Raw genomic sequence first — 17131 nt, forward strand, 5'->3', positions numbered from 1 at the left:
TCTAGTCAGTGCATTTATGCTTCCTCCTCCCCCAAATGCTAGTCTGGCATAATCCATAATAAAGCAGGAATAAAGTCCTGCCAACAAAGGAACTGCTGTGCAAGTGTGATAAAAAGAGTGATTGCTTACATTGTCAAACAATAAGCCAGTGTTTATACATACAGTGTGTATTTTTTTTTCAAAGTAATATTGCGCCATCCTTGAAAAAACATGTAAAAATCAAGAATGTTACAGTTTTCATTTTCAGAGATTTGTTGAATGTGTAAAAGATGTCAGCAGAGAGCTACAGTTTAACCCACATATGAGTTCATGTGTTAATATGACGTATGCGGGCAAATAGGAACTGGCGCTATAATTAGATACAGGAGGTGAGAAGGACAGAGCATGCAAGACACAGAGATAAATCTGCCTAGCAACAGTCCAAACACCACCTGGGAGTCAAAGCGTGGGGGGATGCTGAACACAGCGCTCTACACAACATGCAGTGTTCCAAGCTCATGCATCTTTTATCAAAGTAGGAATTGTGAGTCCTGTTTGGGAACACCAAAGCAGAAGTGTTTATATTTCATCATTGATTAAGGTGCAATAATATTACTGTACAGAGATAGCAATGAATGTTATCAGGTCTTTGCATGCTGTGGATACGTATGTAGAGGTGCAAAGTTAGAAGGAGTGTGATTGAAAAACTTTGATTTGATCTGCACAAAGCCCTCTTAGATTTGAGTATATTCTGACACTGGGGAAAAAAAACATTAAGATATAGTTGTTTTTACAAAACTCCCCATGATCGTTTCCATAAAATCTAACTAAATGAAACATTTTTGCAAGCTACGCTTAATATTTTTTTGTAGATTAGACTGTCTATGATTTAATAATTTGTGACATTTTGTTTTTCTGTGGTATCACTATTAAGAGTGCACAGATTTCTTTAATTTTGGGTGATTGGCCGATACTGAGATGTGACACCAATCTTATCCACTGATCCCATCTACCTCTACAAAGGTTTGAAAAGCCACTGATACCTTTCGGTCTGCCGTGACAAGAGGGCTAATGATAAACCCACCCACCAGGTCCTGTCTACAAATCGCCGGTTAGCAATAATCACCCCAATGTTGCCAACTTAGCAAATTTGTCTCTATATTCAGTATTTTTTCAGACAAAAGAAAATTGGTATCAGCATGTCAAACTTTTAAAAATCAATGTTTGGCCTGTACCAATCAATTGGTGCATCCCTAGTTAACATAGCAAACAAGGAGGAACTGGTAAAAAAGAAAAGATAAAAGTATGGAAAAGCATTTTGCCTCCATGTAAGATAGAAAATCTCTGATCCTGTAGGCCTGCTTCTCATCTAAATCCCCTAGGAATCTTGTTAGCGCTCATTGGCTCATGTAGCCCTTGAAATACCAGGAAATTTGTCATAAAAACCTGATAGATGCCAGAGTTTTCTTTGAGATTTCCTGAAACTGAAATAAGATAAAACTGAAAACAAGTAATCTTTGGGTCTTTTAGAAGTAACATGTACAACAACTGGATACCTGTGATGAACTGGTGACCTGTGCCTTACCTAAGTACACTGACAAAATTAGAAGGCATAGGAAACTGATGAATGGAGTTTTTCTCCTCTGAATGAATGTTTTCCAAAGATAAATGTGGAGTTGTTTTTCTAGAGTCAATGAATGTAGAGGGTGCTACATTGTTTAGATCTGTCCATTTTGTATTTGATAGCAGCGTTCTAACTGAGGGGGTTATTTTGACTTTATATCCTCATCTGTCAGAGCACAGTATACAGTATTATGCTTTGCTGATAGATCAGGTGGGTGATAATATGATGTATTTCAACGTGGTGTGGAGGTTAAAAACAGGGTACTGAGAGACGTCACCGCAACGACAGACTAATCCAGATAGCTTTGTTTCACCAACGATGGCACAGTGCCATATTTCTTTAATCCGTACCCAAGCTGGCTTACTCTACATTTCATTTTGTATGTCCTCCTTGCTCCCATCTCATTTTACAAACGTGCAGCCACACTCAAAACAGGGGCAGTGGCTGCTGAAGAGAAGCATGCCGCTAGTTTTCTGGTGACTTGCTCTCCATCCACCCCGTTGGCTGCGACGATTTATGACGCAAAGAGAGAAAACGAAATGAGGAGGAAGGAGTGGAGAGCACTCAGAAGGATTTAATGGTGAACCGCTGGGTGCTCTGGCAGGTCCATAAGGGCGGTGTCGGGGAAACACGTTGGGAATGGTGTCTGTAGACTGCAAACATCTGACAAGCCTGATCTGTTTGTCTTTGCAGGAATCTTTCAAAGAAATATCAACCCAAGAAGAACTCAAGGGAAGAAGAAGAGAGCAAGTGAGTCAAAGAATTGTGCAACAAAAAGCATTGTACCTCGGAGAAGTATTGACACCCTCGGTGCCGACTCAATGCATGTCGTGGATACTTTGGAAGAAGGTTCTCTGGTCAAATGAGGCCAAAATGTGAAGTCTTTGACCTAAATGTAAAGTGATATGCTTAGAGGGAAAATATGACTACACATCAACATAAATTTAGACTTAGGTTCACACGCAATCTGTGTGCAGGTATAGATAATTCAAAGAAAGAGCAAAATCAATATCTAGCTGTGGAAAGATGAGAGCGATCCAAAAGATATTACAAACCTCAGACTCTTAAAAACTCCCCACTACAAAATTATGTTCAACAACTTTGCCACAAACTATGAAAGAATTTAATACTTTTTCAAGGCACTGTGAATAACATGTCAACTCAAACCTTTGTGAGATATGAAAGCACTCGGCTGGTTAACACTGTTTAGTAAAATTAAGAGAAAAGATAAGGATAATGTATCCGTTTCCTGAGCGACATGTAGAATGGTGAAAGCGTGATTGTGACATGGAAACTCTTACTGTAGTCCTGATTTCACTACTCTATAGAGTTCTCATCTAGAAAGTTAAACTCATTTCCTTTAATATCAAACTGTTCCTTTTTTTCAAAGCAGAAATGTCTTTCTGATGAAATTCAAACTCCTACTCCACTTTCCTGTGTTCGACCACCATTTTGCCTCTGACATCCTTTCTCATTTCTCACCAGGTACACCTTCTGTCGAGCCTTCTTCACGACCCTTAATGAGCTGAACGACTACGCGGGTCAGCACGAGGTTATAGCGGAGAACTTGAACTCCCAAATCTTATTCGAGCTTACGCGCTACCTGCAGGAGGTCAAGGCTGAGAGAAAAACGGTGAGGATTTTTGCAGTTAGTTTCTCTTGACTTGAAGGTTGACATTGTAGGGATGAGAAATTAAACCGCCCTTCCCCCTCAATGCTTACTTCTCTGTGAGCAGAGGTCATTGCTGTGTAAATATAGATGCACCCAAAAGGCTTACCAGAAGCGTGGAATGTGACTGATACAGTCCTTCTTATAGAACCAGGCTTCTGTCTAACAATATAGCGTCATTTTGCTTTTTTAAATCAGCTTTTACAGATGTGTCTCTTCTTTTATTCTCCATTGGATACATGGGACACGTGGTGGTCAGTCAACACTAAAAACAGCAGGATTAATAGTGGAACTATCTAAGAGAGGGAGGCAGCCGTGTGGAAAAAGTCAGTTCTAAAAACAATCTGTCATAAGCTCTTTATCTTTGAGGACCAGGTCAGGGAATTGGAGTAGAAAACCTGAATGTTGCTCAAAGGCATGATGATGTGGATGTTTTTTTTTAGTATACACACCAATTTGCATCAAGGCTGATGCAGTTGCTCTTTCTTCATTTGAAAAATGACGAAGAACCCCCCCTTTTTTAGATTAATTTTAGATGCAGCTGGTGCAAAGGCAAAAGGGGATTTCCAGCCCATTTGTGGGGGAATCCTCCTGGCTTAGACTAGCCTGGCACATCTATGATCTGATACTGTGTTCACATTCATATCATGTCACAGACAATCCTTTGATAGAGCTTTGATGCTCTCATGCTGCAGGATGTCACTTTATTGGGCATTTTCCTCCTCATCTCTGCTGATGATTATCCTGCTCTTTTATCTTATTTTACTCTTTTTTGGGGTCTTCTCTTCTTACTAGCTAGCTAGGTAGGCATTGACCTGTATGATATTCTCTGAAAATTATAACTTTATTAATTATAGTTTCAGAGTCCCACATAAGAAAAGTACAGTTAAACATTATCGTATTGCTTTCATTTAAATAGGAAGACAGTGGTTGCTAAGTCAACAAAACATGTTATCATAATGTTATCCTATTTTGTTTCTTTTTTTTACTTTAATATGTCCACTTAAAAATTAATAAACATTAGCTATACCAAGGAGTTTCCAAGTTCTTGCAGATATATTTAAAAATTCTGTATAGTCGTGCCTGCTAGGATTAAAAACTTGTCTTAGCTGAATATTTTATGATTAAGTTGGCTATTTGCCCGGTACTGAGCCTGTGGTTAGCTTAAAGGGCTAATATCTTTCAGTCTCAGTAAGTGTTATTGTTAGCTATAATCACATAATAATGAAATCAGCAACATTTAAATATTATTTTGATACAAAGACCGAATTTAAAACTTAAATAAACTCTCAATAAACTTTTTAAGTACTTATCTCGCAAAATATTATGCCCTTTTGTTCTTTGGTAAGCTAAATGATAGCTAGACAAGCTATCATTAATTTGATACTGTAAGCTATAAGCTACCTTGCAATTGGTTGGTTAGCATACAGTTTAACATATTAAAAGTAATGGGTTTCCACCTTAAGAGCAGTTGTGTATACAATTTTTAATTTTTTTTATTAACTGACTGGCAGCGCTCAGCAACATGTGTAACGGGACGCAGAGTTAGAGTTACCGTATGCAGCATGTAGCCAGAAAAAACTTTGGTCACTCCAGTTCTTTCTCAAGAATCTATTTGAAAGGACTTTACAAAGGACAACAGTTGGAACGGCATGATAGAAGATTCTTGCGGTTTTGAAACTATAACATTTCAAAACCAGTCCTACTTCCTGTTTTTCTAAAATTTGAACACCATGTTTTCTCGCAGCTGATACTGTTGATAGAGTCATGTGTCTCGTCTCAGCTGTATCCATTCAGCTAGCCAGTGTTTCCCTGAATACAGAGTTGTTCCATCTGGAGACTTTAAGCACATAATTTCAGTCACGCTCAGAACAGTGTCCTTACAGAGAAAACATAGACCCTGGCATTTTAAAGACCACCATTGAACGGTATCATGTAGAAACGTCTATAAGGATAGGAAGTTCCCACTATTAGAAAAAGGCCTTGCTTGATTAAAAGTCATAAAGAAAACATTGGCTTTTACAGTAAGTGCATTCATGGTACTGTAGAGAAAGTGGTAATGATACCCTGAATGGAGGCTGTAAAACAGTCATGCTTTGTATCGACAGCTTCCCTTCATTTCACTGGTTTCCTTTTTCTCCTCCCACTGATGTACAAGTGTGATGAAGCACCTACTGGTATTTTCATCTGTGTACATGTCAGACGCAGCTGTGCAGCCCAGACCCCAGACCTCAGACCCCAGACAGTCAGGGGGTCTGGCCTGCCCACTGCTGCCTCTACAGGCTGCTTATTGGTCAGGTGGAATCTACACCTCAAGCATACAAGGAGAAAAAGTACCTACTTAATTTCCCATGCAGGGTTGTTGTGTAACTGTTCCCGCTTCCTTTTGATTGTTTCGCAAAGTTAACCTCTTGCTAATCTCAGGGTGGAGGGGAGACGGAGAAACATTTTTGTGAACTTTATAGCTTGGCCTGTTGCTTGCCAGATTTACAGAGCAAATAAAGAGCTTTAAATTATAACAACAGTATACCTTTGGAATGCATTGGCTAATCACTGAATGAATACTATTGCAGAGGATAATATGGGATGAAGAACATAAGTCCCACTGGACTGTGTTGTGCTGAGGAATCATAATAAGGTGTTCAGTCAGCATGTTGCTGTCCTGGCCGGGGCTTAGTTGTCTTCTCTAATAGGGACATATAAAGACCATTGAACAGTCAGACACATCTCATTGGTTCTGATATTTTATGATGACCATTCAAGATTTTTGGCCCACCCAATACCGACCTGAATCATCTAAGACTAGGAATGTGCTGATTCACGGTTCTCCTCTCTATTTTTTCCCAACAGTTGCATTGATATTTTGCTCCAACTAGAGTTTTTCTAAGTCCTCCTTAATATTTTGTTCCAGCATTTGGTTAATTTGAAATGACTAGAACGTTCTGATAACGTTCTGAATCTTAACACAGAGTCTACTTTCACTCCTTAATTTAGACTGAGGTTGATAAAAACACAGTTGTTCCGTTTCCTCACATTACTGGAGGCAGCTCGATGTTCTCGACTTCTCATGAACCAAGTCAGATTAATGACTGACTAACATGGTCACCTCTCGACAGAAGCGAACCCAGAAATGGTGCAGCAGGAAAGCATTCCTTACGTTCAGATGTATAAGATTGCAGAACAAGTCACTGAATTCATCCATTTTTGTTTTGATCAAAGTGCATTCCACAGTTTATAGGTGCAGCGAGCACCTCCTTCTGGAGCCCCTCACACACCCAGATACACAATCAGAGTAAAAAAAAAAAACCAAAAAAAAAAACCTATAACTCTGTCACTTACGCACAACCTGGAATTATTCTGTAAAAGTTTTTGACAGAATAATATTTATATATTATGCTTTTATATGTCTATGGTAATCCAAATACATAAAATAAAATAAAAATTCATTGTGTAAAACCATTCAGTTCAGACCTACCCAGTGAAAACATTTCAAGATTTTGTACTACATTTAATCAAATGCAGTCCATACTCCTTAAAAATAACCAAAATATCCTGTTATTTTTTTAATAAAAATGAACACTATTAATCAGCGTCACAAACAATAATATTTTCAGTGTTTATGTCAAATCTGTATGAAAATATACATGCAGATCAGTAGAAAACTTCCAGCTGACAACTTTTTATGTTTTGTGTTGTACCTGGGTGGTACGGCACATATCACATATTAAAAAAAGCAAGTAATAATATTTCTCCTTTTTTTGTTTTTGCTCAACATGGTTATTTCCTCAGATACCTACAAGGACAGTGTTATTGAGAGTTTTGTGATGATCAAAGCTGCCGGTTCAAATTGTCGAATAGTTTCCAGCTACTGAGTTACTTAGCTACTTTGGTCAGCTCAAAGCAGCAGGGCTGATAGCAGTCCTGTGCTGTTTCAGACCAAGATGAGTGAAGACTCACCACAAGAGGTTAGGACAAATTTATCTCAAGAGTCTATAAATGTAAGAAGCCAACATCTGGAAGATAAGTGAGTGTTTCCGTCGCAAAAAAACACCTGCAGCCCAGATGGTTGATGGTCTATTTTATGGGATTGAAAGTAAGCTCAATCATCTACGGTTTGGTTTGCTCATTGTGTGGTGAACATTTTTAAATCTGTTGCTGCTGTTTGTCATCGTAGTTTGACCTTTTACATAGCTTTTTTTGTTTAGCAAAATAAGATGGTGGAAGGGTATAGATAAACATTGTTATGGAGACAAATATTTAGTCAAAAAAAATGCTCCACATTAACAGCAATGTCTTTGCGTCTTCTCTTTATCTAATCATCGGTTCATAAGACATCAATTCGAAGCACCGAGAGCACCGCCTTTATCTAACAGGTATTTCAAGGTGAAAGTCAGAGACTTCACGACTTCAACCAGGCCTAAAAGTCTCATTTCTGGTAGACCTTCACAAACTTCCTCTGAAACATAGGAGCACTTCCTATTTTTGTAAAACTTCCTTAAAATCTTTGGGAAATGAGAAGTATGACTAGTAGAGGTAAACCATAACTCACAAACCTGTCTCATGTCCAGAATTTATCAGGTGAGAACCCAAACTCCTACCGCCCCACCACCTCATTGTTGATTTCATGTTTCTTACCAACTTCCTTCTGAAGCCCAACCACAAGCCCGGAGTAAGTTATTGAATAGAGACATCGACATTCAGCTCAGCTACTGAGCTCAGCGACCGCAGCGTGTGTAACCAAGGGACACGCCATTGACAGCCTAGAGCCTGTGTAGGCTTTTGAATTCTTTGCCAAACTTAAGACAAGAAGGAAACATTTATATACTTCAGAAGTAATCACAAACTGATCCGAAAGCAAGTACTTTGAGATTTGGATCTGGATGGTCTGTGTTTCCATTTTTTTTTCTAAAGTTGTGTGGTCAACACAGAAAGCTGGAGATAGTTGTGGTTTGCCTTTGGGACAGGAGGGCTGAGATAAGCCAAGCGAGGCTTTGCAAAGAAACACAGCATATGTTCTGTGGGAGTTTAAGCCAGCAGCTGCTTCTGTGTGGCAACACTCAGCAGTGCCAAGATTCACCATGAGTCCACTGCCATTACTCCACCCGGTTCCTCCACTGTTGATTTCATTTATTCAGCATTCTGACATCTCATTAAGAAGCACTACTCTCCTATTGCTTAAACCACACCGTAAGTAAGTTAAACACAAAACTCAGACTACTGTAGTTGTTTGTAAATAAGCTGTACTAAATAATATACACTAACATATTTAAATTATTCTTTCTTATCTGCTTTCACCAAGGCAGAGGATTTTTTTTTGTTTAATGAGTGAAATTGTTATTTGTTCTGCTTGAATTTGGTCAGATAAACTCCCCACCAAAATTCTGGGGGAATCACCAGCGTTATTCAAATAAATTCAGACGGGGAAACTTAAATGTCTGTTGCTGGTTTCTCTTCCGATGTTCGACATTTGTGCTCTAGAAATTTCTAAACCACAAACGTCAACCTCGCTGTGATCTAAACAAATAAGTTAGGTGACTTTATCAAATTTCATGAGTCGAGAAGTGAAACTTAAAAAAGTTGCCTTTTTTAATGGCAACTCTGAATAACCTACCGTAGATTTATGATGTCATGTAATTAATAACAAAATGTCAGACAGGGAAAAAAATTATCTAGTTGATTTGAATTAAAACAACTTGCCAGACTCTTTTAGCTTCTCAGCTTTTATTTTTGAAGCAGCAATACCCTGGCAACAGGACTGCATTCAGTTAACTTTCACATCTTGAACTGTCATGCGTTTTGTGACCAGAAAGCATTTTTTAGCCAGCCTGTCTGACAGTGAGCAGCAACATTTGGGATAGGGACATTGCTGCAGGACTCCTTTAAAAGTATTCATGGGTACATTTTTTGATCATACAAAGAAAGGAAAAAGTGTGTTCATGTCTTTCACTGGGTTTATAATAATCGTTGTGAATTTGAAGTATGCATGGCCTCCCGACAGACAACAGTTCAGCAGCAAAATCCTTGCTTCAGGCATTGTACAAACATATGACTTTGAAGCTTTAAAAATTTAATTATCACTGGCTACTTTTCTCTTTCCTCCCAAAATTATTGGTTCCCTGCTGTCATTATTTCAGCTTCGAAATGGTTACCGTTTTCTAATCTAAAAGAACATTAATTGCTTTAAACTGACCTAAATTTGTTATATAGAGTCTGTAAAGGAATGTCAAACTTGTCTTGAATAATATTCAAAGCGGTGTTGTACGGTTTCCTATTTCTAGTCTTTAGTATGTCAAGGTCAGGCTCACCTGCTTTTTAAAAGTCCCTAAAGTGCCTGATTAGAATGATGTCATTAATCATTTCTTTAAATTCCTCCCCCCACAGCATTTCCATGATGGACGCAAAGCACAGCAGTACATTGAAAGCTCATGGAAGCAGCTGGAATCGGTAAGTAGCTCACAAAACACAGAAGTCAAGTCTCCAATAGGAAATGTAAAGCCTGCTTCAAAACATCTGGTTTAAATAACCCACTTGAACTCTTAAAGTTGTATTTCTTAATGTCTTGATGTGATAATAAAATGTTTCTTTTATTAACACCCCCCAGTAGGCTACACAGCACTCACATCAGCATATTTCAGTTTGGTTCCTGTTCATTTCATTCAGATATGACTTACAGAAAAGGTTGCTCTCCTGCTTTGAATGGCTCAAATTTTGCTAACAAGCGTTTTAGCTGCAGCTCTCCAGGGACAACTGAGGATACTTAGCACAGAGTGGAGCCCAAACACATCGTCCTGCTGGTTGCTGCACCAGTCATTACAGTCTCTTTTTCATTGTAAGCATCTTTATAAAGGGCGAAAAGACACAAAATCTATATATCAGCAAGATGGCTTGCTGTGGGAACAGCTGAAGAAAAACCACAAAAAACATGACTAGGGAGTTGAATTTTTTCAAGGACTCCAATACCCATCGTTTGAAGAGATGTTTTTTATATATCTGGGGTCAGATCAAGACATTCCTAATCAAAAACCATATGACACATGTCACCTCACACACTTAATCTAGACCTGTGTGACAAAAATAGTTAGGAAGAAGTGAGAAAACAATCTGATATGCAATTTGATGTCAGTATTTTTCCTATGATAGTGAGATCTCGATCTGATTTTACTTTAAAAATTTAATTTATTGTATTAAAATCAACAACATGTAGTAAGTGAGGAAAGAAAAGGACAAATCACCATAGAGGATTGTAGCAGTAACTCTCTTTCAGCTAGAGTTTTAGATTCTCCTTAAAACACGAATGTCTATTAAGAGAAAAAAAAAAATCTAGTTTTTTATTTTTATTTTTATTGCTTCTAGCCTAAGTAAAGGACTTGCAAGAGAAAAATTCCAGATCACCATTTCTTATCTCCGCCTGGCCCCTTTGACGAGGGAGAGGAACAGTGCGAGAGAAATGCATAACTTGCCTTGCCCTCCTCAAACTTGTCTCTGCGCTCAATGATACCATTGTGTGTTAGGCGGAGAGGCACAGTTCAGAGTGCACACTGGCCCTACAAACAGTGATTGTTCGGTCAGAGGGTTGGATGAATGCTTGTGTTTTTTTCTCTCTCCACAAATGACCACCATGAATATTTGTTTATTCTTCAGCCTGTGGACGTTAGCCTTCGCGGCGCACAATGCCGTACATAAAACATACATGACGTACGCGTAGAAGTTATGACGCCCGTTTTATGCCCATTTAAAGGTCAATATAGTGTATGTTAACGAGGATTCAATTGAACTTCTTCTCATTTCAGTGTAAAAGAAGGTTTGAGAGGGACTGCAAAGAGGCAGACAGAGCACAGCAATACTTTGAGAAGATGGACGCTGACATTAACGTGACTAAAGCTGATGTGGAAAAGGTATGTGTGATTAAGTCATGCTGGGTCCCTCTGATCCCTTCATTATTATTTTTTGGCCAATTTTAACCTCCCAACTCTAATTTGTCATACCACCGTGCCTGACAGACAAAAACGAAAAGATTGAGTGACTGTGGGTTTGATGCCAGGGATGCTGTGTCAAAGCTGGCATTGTCTTAGCGGCACAGAGATTTGCTGCCGAACAAAGCTGGTAGCACAACTCAGCGCTCATTATCATTGCAGAGAAGCAGCCAAACACTCTGCAGCGCTGCATGAGCCTTAGTCACAAAGGCAAGTGTGTTAACGCCACGCATGTGTGTGTGTGCGTGTGCGTGTGTGTGTGTTGGTTGCGAGATAAATTGTCGATTCCTCCTGTGCAGTTGCTTTTTCGTCGCATTGAATCGACTTGCAACTCGATGGCATCAGATATATTATGACTATCCAGTTCTCACAGATTCGTCCCTTCCCCTCGGCCCCCGTGGGTTCGTAGCTGATGTCATTTCCTGTTGTCATGACCAATTAAAAGAGCCCTCAAGAATCTCTGCTCGTAACTCACTCAGCTCCCACGCCCGCAAGGCATCATGGGTCAGTGGCGCGTGCTCCAGCTGCTTCCATCAGCTGCTGAGACAGGGCTCGGGCTCCGAGCCGACACGATTCGGACGTGATTATTATGCAAATATAGTTGGGAAGAAAGAGGCTTTCTGCACTCTGGACATGCAGGGGAAGTCTGAACTCTTCTGGAGAGATGCAGTGCAGCACATCGAGAAGCTGGTCTTCGCTGTCCCGGGTAGCTTTGGATTCCAAGAGAATTGTAGTTAAATGGTTTTCATTTTCATTTCATTTAATTGCCATTTACCACCCTAGCCTAACACCTTAATTATGCTCTACATTTCTCAGTGCTGTTCGGCCCAGCCCAAAAGAAATCCTGAAACAGTTTTGCATCCATGCAAAACAATATTGACGTCACTCCCAAGAACTGCAGAGTCTGAAAGCCAAGTAGCTTAACTGTTATTAACACTGATGAAGAACAGATCATGAGTATCTGTGTGTTGTTGTCTTCTGAAAGACATATTTTTCATTTTTTTTAGAGAGCTGACAGAGTACTAGTCATTGGAGGGAATACATGTCAAAATGTGCGACTAGTTTGGGTTTGAATGTTAGCCACAAAGTTTGTGTTTGAGCATATCTGTGGTTAAAAGAACAGCTATTTGTTTCGAGGAGACAAAGAGGGAAACAATATTATGCAGCAGAATATGTAAAAATTGCATCTTTTGCTTAATTTTGGGAAAATATTTGTAGCGCTTTTGAACTGTTTCCACAATTTTCTTCATGTTACAACCCCAACCCTCAATTCAATGTGCTAGGATTTCATAAGGTAGATCAACAAACAGGAAATAATTGTCAAACGGGAAGGAAGTAATAAAGAACAATAATAAACAACGCAGGCAAAGCGTCTAAAGTAAATCTGGCTGGCTGATTTTAGTCTTTGCCACCGACTCACTTCCATTGTCAACCCGTTAGATACTACATGCGTCAAAAGAGGCTGGCAATACAAATAAAAAATGTGATTTTCTTTAGCGTATTTATGCTGGTTTTACATTTAATTCACCTCTTAGGTCTTTAATAGCCTTAATTTGAGCTGGTAAAACCTGCAAAACCATGTCAAGGGGCATGAATATTTTGTGTCGTACTGCAAGTACAATTTAAATCCAATATGGAATTTATAAACTTTAGGTTTCTTGCGAAATCTTTTGTCATTAAAAAATGTGTATAATTTTGCACACATATATAGTTCCCGTGATAAATGACAGGATATAGCAGGTTCAGGAAACAGATGGATGGTTAATGTTCCAGAAGAAGTAGCTTTTTTTTTTTTTTTTCTGAAATCTGATGTGGTTCTTCTGTGCAAAAGAGCTGCTGTTTGTTGAGTTGAGGCTTTGAGGTTTTGTTCAGAGCTGGAGAAAGAGGCTCTTGCTGTTTTCTTCCAACCTCTGGGAAGCAAATGTCTCAATTTGGGGTTTGCTTTTCCAGCGCAGACAATTTAAAAGGTTGTTTCATGTCCGTTAGGAACACACCCCCACGCCCACCTCTGGGCCTCTCACACTGACATAATACCCCAAATTATTAACTAAAAAAAAGAAGCATGTTATTCTCCTTATTACATATGAGTAAGAGCCCCCAAAAGCCCATATCTGTGTTTAATAAAGCCAGTATTTACTGTGAGCGGTTGCTATGACTGCACATCAACTTCCTCTTTAAAGTGATGGCAAGCTCTGTGGTTCAGGACGCGCATCTATGGCAACATCTTGTTTTAGCTGGAGATGGCTAACAATCCTTCTGTTTGTGTTTGTGTATTTATTCTATGCCACGCCTTGAAGCGAGGCTTGAACAAGGTAGGTCCGGCGTGCGGAGAGCTTCTGTTTGTGGCGGACACGCAAACACACTGTCTCGACTTTGTGGCCCACACAGCTTGAGCCAGGTCTGTCCTGTCCTGTCAGTGGCTTTGAACGCTGTCCTCTGCTGAACGTGTTTCCGTGCAAGCCTTTTTGTATGTGCAAAACAGAAATGAAGACACGGCGAATCAGTAGCGCAAGGTAACACTGTTGGGATGGATGGAGGCTTCAACCATTACTTGCACACAGATGAGATCAAAGCGAGCCATTTCCGGAACATGACAACAGGATGTGATGCGGCTGCAGCGCAGCAGCCGGTTTCAGAGTTATGCTACCTGCCTTGTTACCGGGATGACAACATCGTTGCTAAGCACAATCTGCACTGTTTGCATGCACCTACATCAGCTCAGCTTCACATGCAGATGCAGTTAGCAACCTTACCCAGTTTTTTTTAAAATCACATATCCTATTCTGTAGATTTCACTTATCTGTGATTCTACTTTCCCCCTTAAGTGTTATATGTTTCCCTCCTGTTTTTAATACTTTAATGCGCAACGAAAATTGAAGCATACACAGCACAACGTGGTAGAAGGATGGGCCAAGAAATGAAATTAGGTATTCATATCCCTCTGAAGTGAATGTAACTGTAACTTTCACGTCCTGCTGTCTGAAAAATGACCCTCCTTATCGACAAAGTTGAGATGTTAAATGTTTAAATGAATTAACTTTTAGGTTTTCTCTTGAGTGCCTTGAATTGTATTTCACAAAGTGTCTGAAGTTAAGCTTATGCTTCAATCTAAATAAGTAAAACTAATTATTTAATAATTACTAAAAAAAACTTTCCTTTCAGTTTTTTATGTCTAGTTTTCCTCATAGATATCTGAAAAAGATTATTCTCTGATATCAGTATCCTCAGCTGTCCTACGCATTTTTCTTCCCTTTTTTTCTTTTTTCATAAATATATGTTTGTATTTCACCATAACAAATTGTCCCAGTATTTATTTTGACAAATGATAATATTGTCAGTTTGAGACCATTTTCAAGTCATGTATTGGATTGTATAGTAAAGCAAGTTTGCCCTCTGAGAGACAAACTTTAATTTTGTGAAGATCACTTCACACTGGAATTGGAGTATATTTTAGCTATCCAAAAATACGACACAACAACCAAACATTATAAATAAAATGGAGATAAAGACCACTTGAAATTGAATCCATAACAAAATATTAATCATCATATGTAAATTATCAAACTAACTTCAATTAATCATGTGATTAATTGCTTATTGTGAGAGGTTTAGTCATAATCACAGACTGCTAAGGTAACTCTTCTTGTGGACTACCAGCTACTATTTATTTGTGTATGGGCTCCAGAGCTGACGGAAAGAGGAAACAGATATGAGTACTTAGCAGCATGTACACACACGCGCACACACACACACACACACACACCCACGCACGCACACAGACACACACCACACAGTCTAGCAGATTATCTCATCTCCATCTGCTCCCTATTGGTCAGTAATAGCCTGTTCCTGCTCAGTTTCTGACTGCCTGCTTCCCTTACTCTAAACTAGCCTAAAATAATCAACATCATGGCCAGATAGGGCAGGCAGTCAAATCCAAATCCTCCAATTCTGCCATCTATAAATATATATATTTGTTCTGGCCTACATACGATTAAGGCCGTAGCAGCTTCCTGACATGGATTTCCACCTGTCTCTGTGGGTCCATGTGCTTCCTGTTTATGTGTTTGTCAGTGACCCAGCCTCACAAATAGAAATGTGTGTTTTTTAAAAAATGTTGTTTGTGTTTAACCGATACATCCATGTTAACACACAGGTTTAGCAAAGAGATATTCACACTATTCAGGTATGTGTGTAATGTTTTTTTTCTCCATCCTGCAGGCACGACAGCAAGCTCAGATGAGGCACCAGATGGCTTCTGACAGCAAGAGCGATTACTCGTCCTACCTGCAAAAGTTCAACCAGGAGCAGAACGATCATTACCACACAATAATTCCCAACATATTTCAGGTAAATACGACATGATGGCTGCATAAACGCGCATCCGCGTGCGAGCGCAAGTCACCTCACACCTGCGTTGAATTGCAGAAACTTCAAGACATGGAGGAGAAAAGGATCGAGAGAATAGGAGCGTGCATGAAGACGTTCGCAGAGGTGGACCGCCAAGTGCTGCCCATCGTGGGGAAGTGTTTAGATGGCATGACTACAGCTGCCGAGTCCATCGAGCCCAAGACTGTGAGTGTACGGCGTCATCTGTCTGTGCACACAGACGCCCCCATGTGGGGCATATTACTCGCTCAACCAGGCTGCCGGTTACAACCCACACACTGTCTGTTAGGGTGGCACTAAAACAAGAAGTGTGCAAGTGGAATGGGACTCTGGGTGGTGCTTTAGAATGAAATAAAATGTTAATTACAAGGTGATTTGGGACTTTTTAAGGCGTTACTGTGGGTGAGCAAACACAAACACTCTTCTTTTTATTAAAAGAAAACTAACAACATTAATAGATTGTGCACAAATCTTACAAAGTATTTTTGGTCCAGTTTCTAGTGAAAATATCTTGGTACACTTGAAATAAGGCAAAACTAACTTACAAGTAACTTTTAATCAATATTAAGGAATTATTGACTTAAAACAAACTCCTATTTTTTGCTGAAAAGTTACTTGTAAGTTAGTTTTGTTTTATGTTGTGTTCTAAGACATTTGCATTAGAAACTAGGCTAAAACTACTTGGTAAGATTTTGTGTTTTTGCAGTGCACATGGAAAACTCGCCTGATTATCTATGTTAAAAATTACACTCAGTGGTCTCAGCTAAAGGGTCACTTATTATTATGCAGAGAAAGTTCACTGAACTTGTGATTAAGAGGCATCCACATCGTAGCAGAAGGCGTGTGGGAACATCCTCTGAGCCTTTAGGGGGAGAGCTTTCCAAGAACTGAAAAAAAAAGGACTTTATGATGTCAGAAGGATTATCTTGGGTTTGGCTTTTAGATTTGGAATTTTTAACAGCCCTAAATTCACATTAGTTGTTTAGTGGAGGGATTGATGTCTTATGAAACTACATGCTACAAAGCTAAGACTAAGAAACCTTCATATAATTTTTGATCGGCTTTTGAAATAATTCTAGTTATGGAACAGATCTGCTCCAAAATATCTGGATTATTTTGGAAGCCGAATCAGATGCGGCGGTTACTGTTTTTGCCAAAGTATTTAATTAGAATTAAATTCAAAGAGATGTGGTGATAGATGTGCAAAATGCAACTTTATTTCTAGAAGTCCATCTCATTGGATCTTTTGAAAATTGGATTCTATGAACAGAGTAGTCAGAATCGAGCAGCACTAGAGGGCACTTTTAAAGGGACATTTTTTTAAATTTTGTTTTAGATTTATGAACTTTTTAACAAAGCCTGTAGTTGATGGATGTTATGTTACAGCCGAGTTTGTAAAATCTGCTTTGTGTCAAATTCAAGGCCATCGTTGTCTTCTGGTCATCATATATTGTTGAAAAGTGTCTCAGCTCTAATATCTCTTTGAAGCCAAAACGC

General features: G+C 39.2%; 1 protein-coding gene across 32 annotated transcripts in view; it reads left to right on the forward strand.

The window, feature by feature from the left end:
* Positions 1-17131, forward strand: part of fnbp1b (formin binding protein 1b) — a 65932-nt gene that overhangs the window by 26184 nt on the left and 22617 nt on the right. For 23 of the 32 annotated variants that reach the window (XR_014090041.1, XM_081613155.1, XM_081613152.1 and 20 more), the window contains exons 3-9: positions 2297-2353; positions 3089-3236; positions 9654-9716; positions 11063-11167; positions 13543-13557; positions 15467-15595; positions 15674-15820. Coding sequence is in view for 31 of the 32 variants with exons in the window: in XM_081613155.1 (XP_081469281.1) it covers positions 2297-2353; positions 3089-3236; positions 9654-9716; positions 11063-11167; positions 13543-13557; positions 15467-15595; positions 15674-15820 (664 nt within the window). In the remaining variant the exon portion in view is untranslated. The remainder of the gene's footprint in view (positions 1-2296; positions 2354-3088; positions 3237-9653; positions 9717-11062; positions 11168-13542; positions 13558-15466; positions 15596-15673; positions 15821-17131) is intronic. The other 9 variants (XM_081613145.1, XM_081613146.1, XM_081613148.1 and 6 more) reach the window with 1 other exon arrangement.

The sequence above is a fragment of the Poecilia reticulata genome, chromosome 12, assembly GCF_904066995.2.
Source record: "Poecilia reticulata chromosome 12, P_reticulata-male-v2, whole genome shotgun sequence".
Classification (NCBI taxonomy): domain Eukaryota; kingdom Metazoa; phylum Chordata; class Actinopteri; order Cyprinodontiformes; family Poeciliidae; genus Poecilia; species Poecilia reticulata.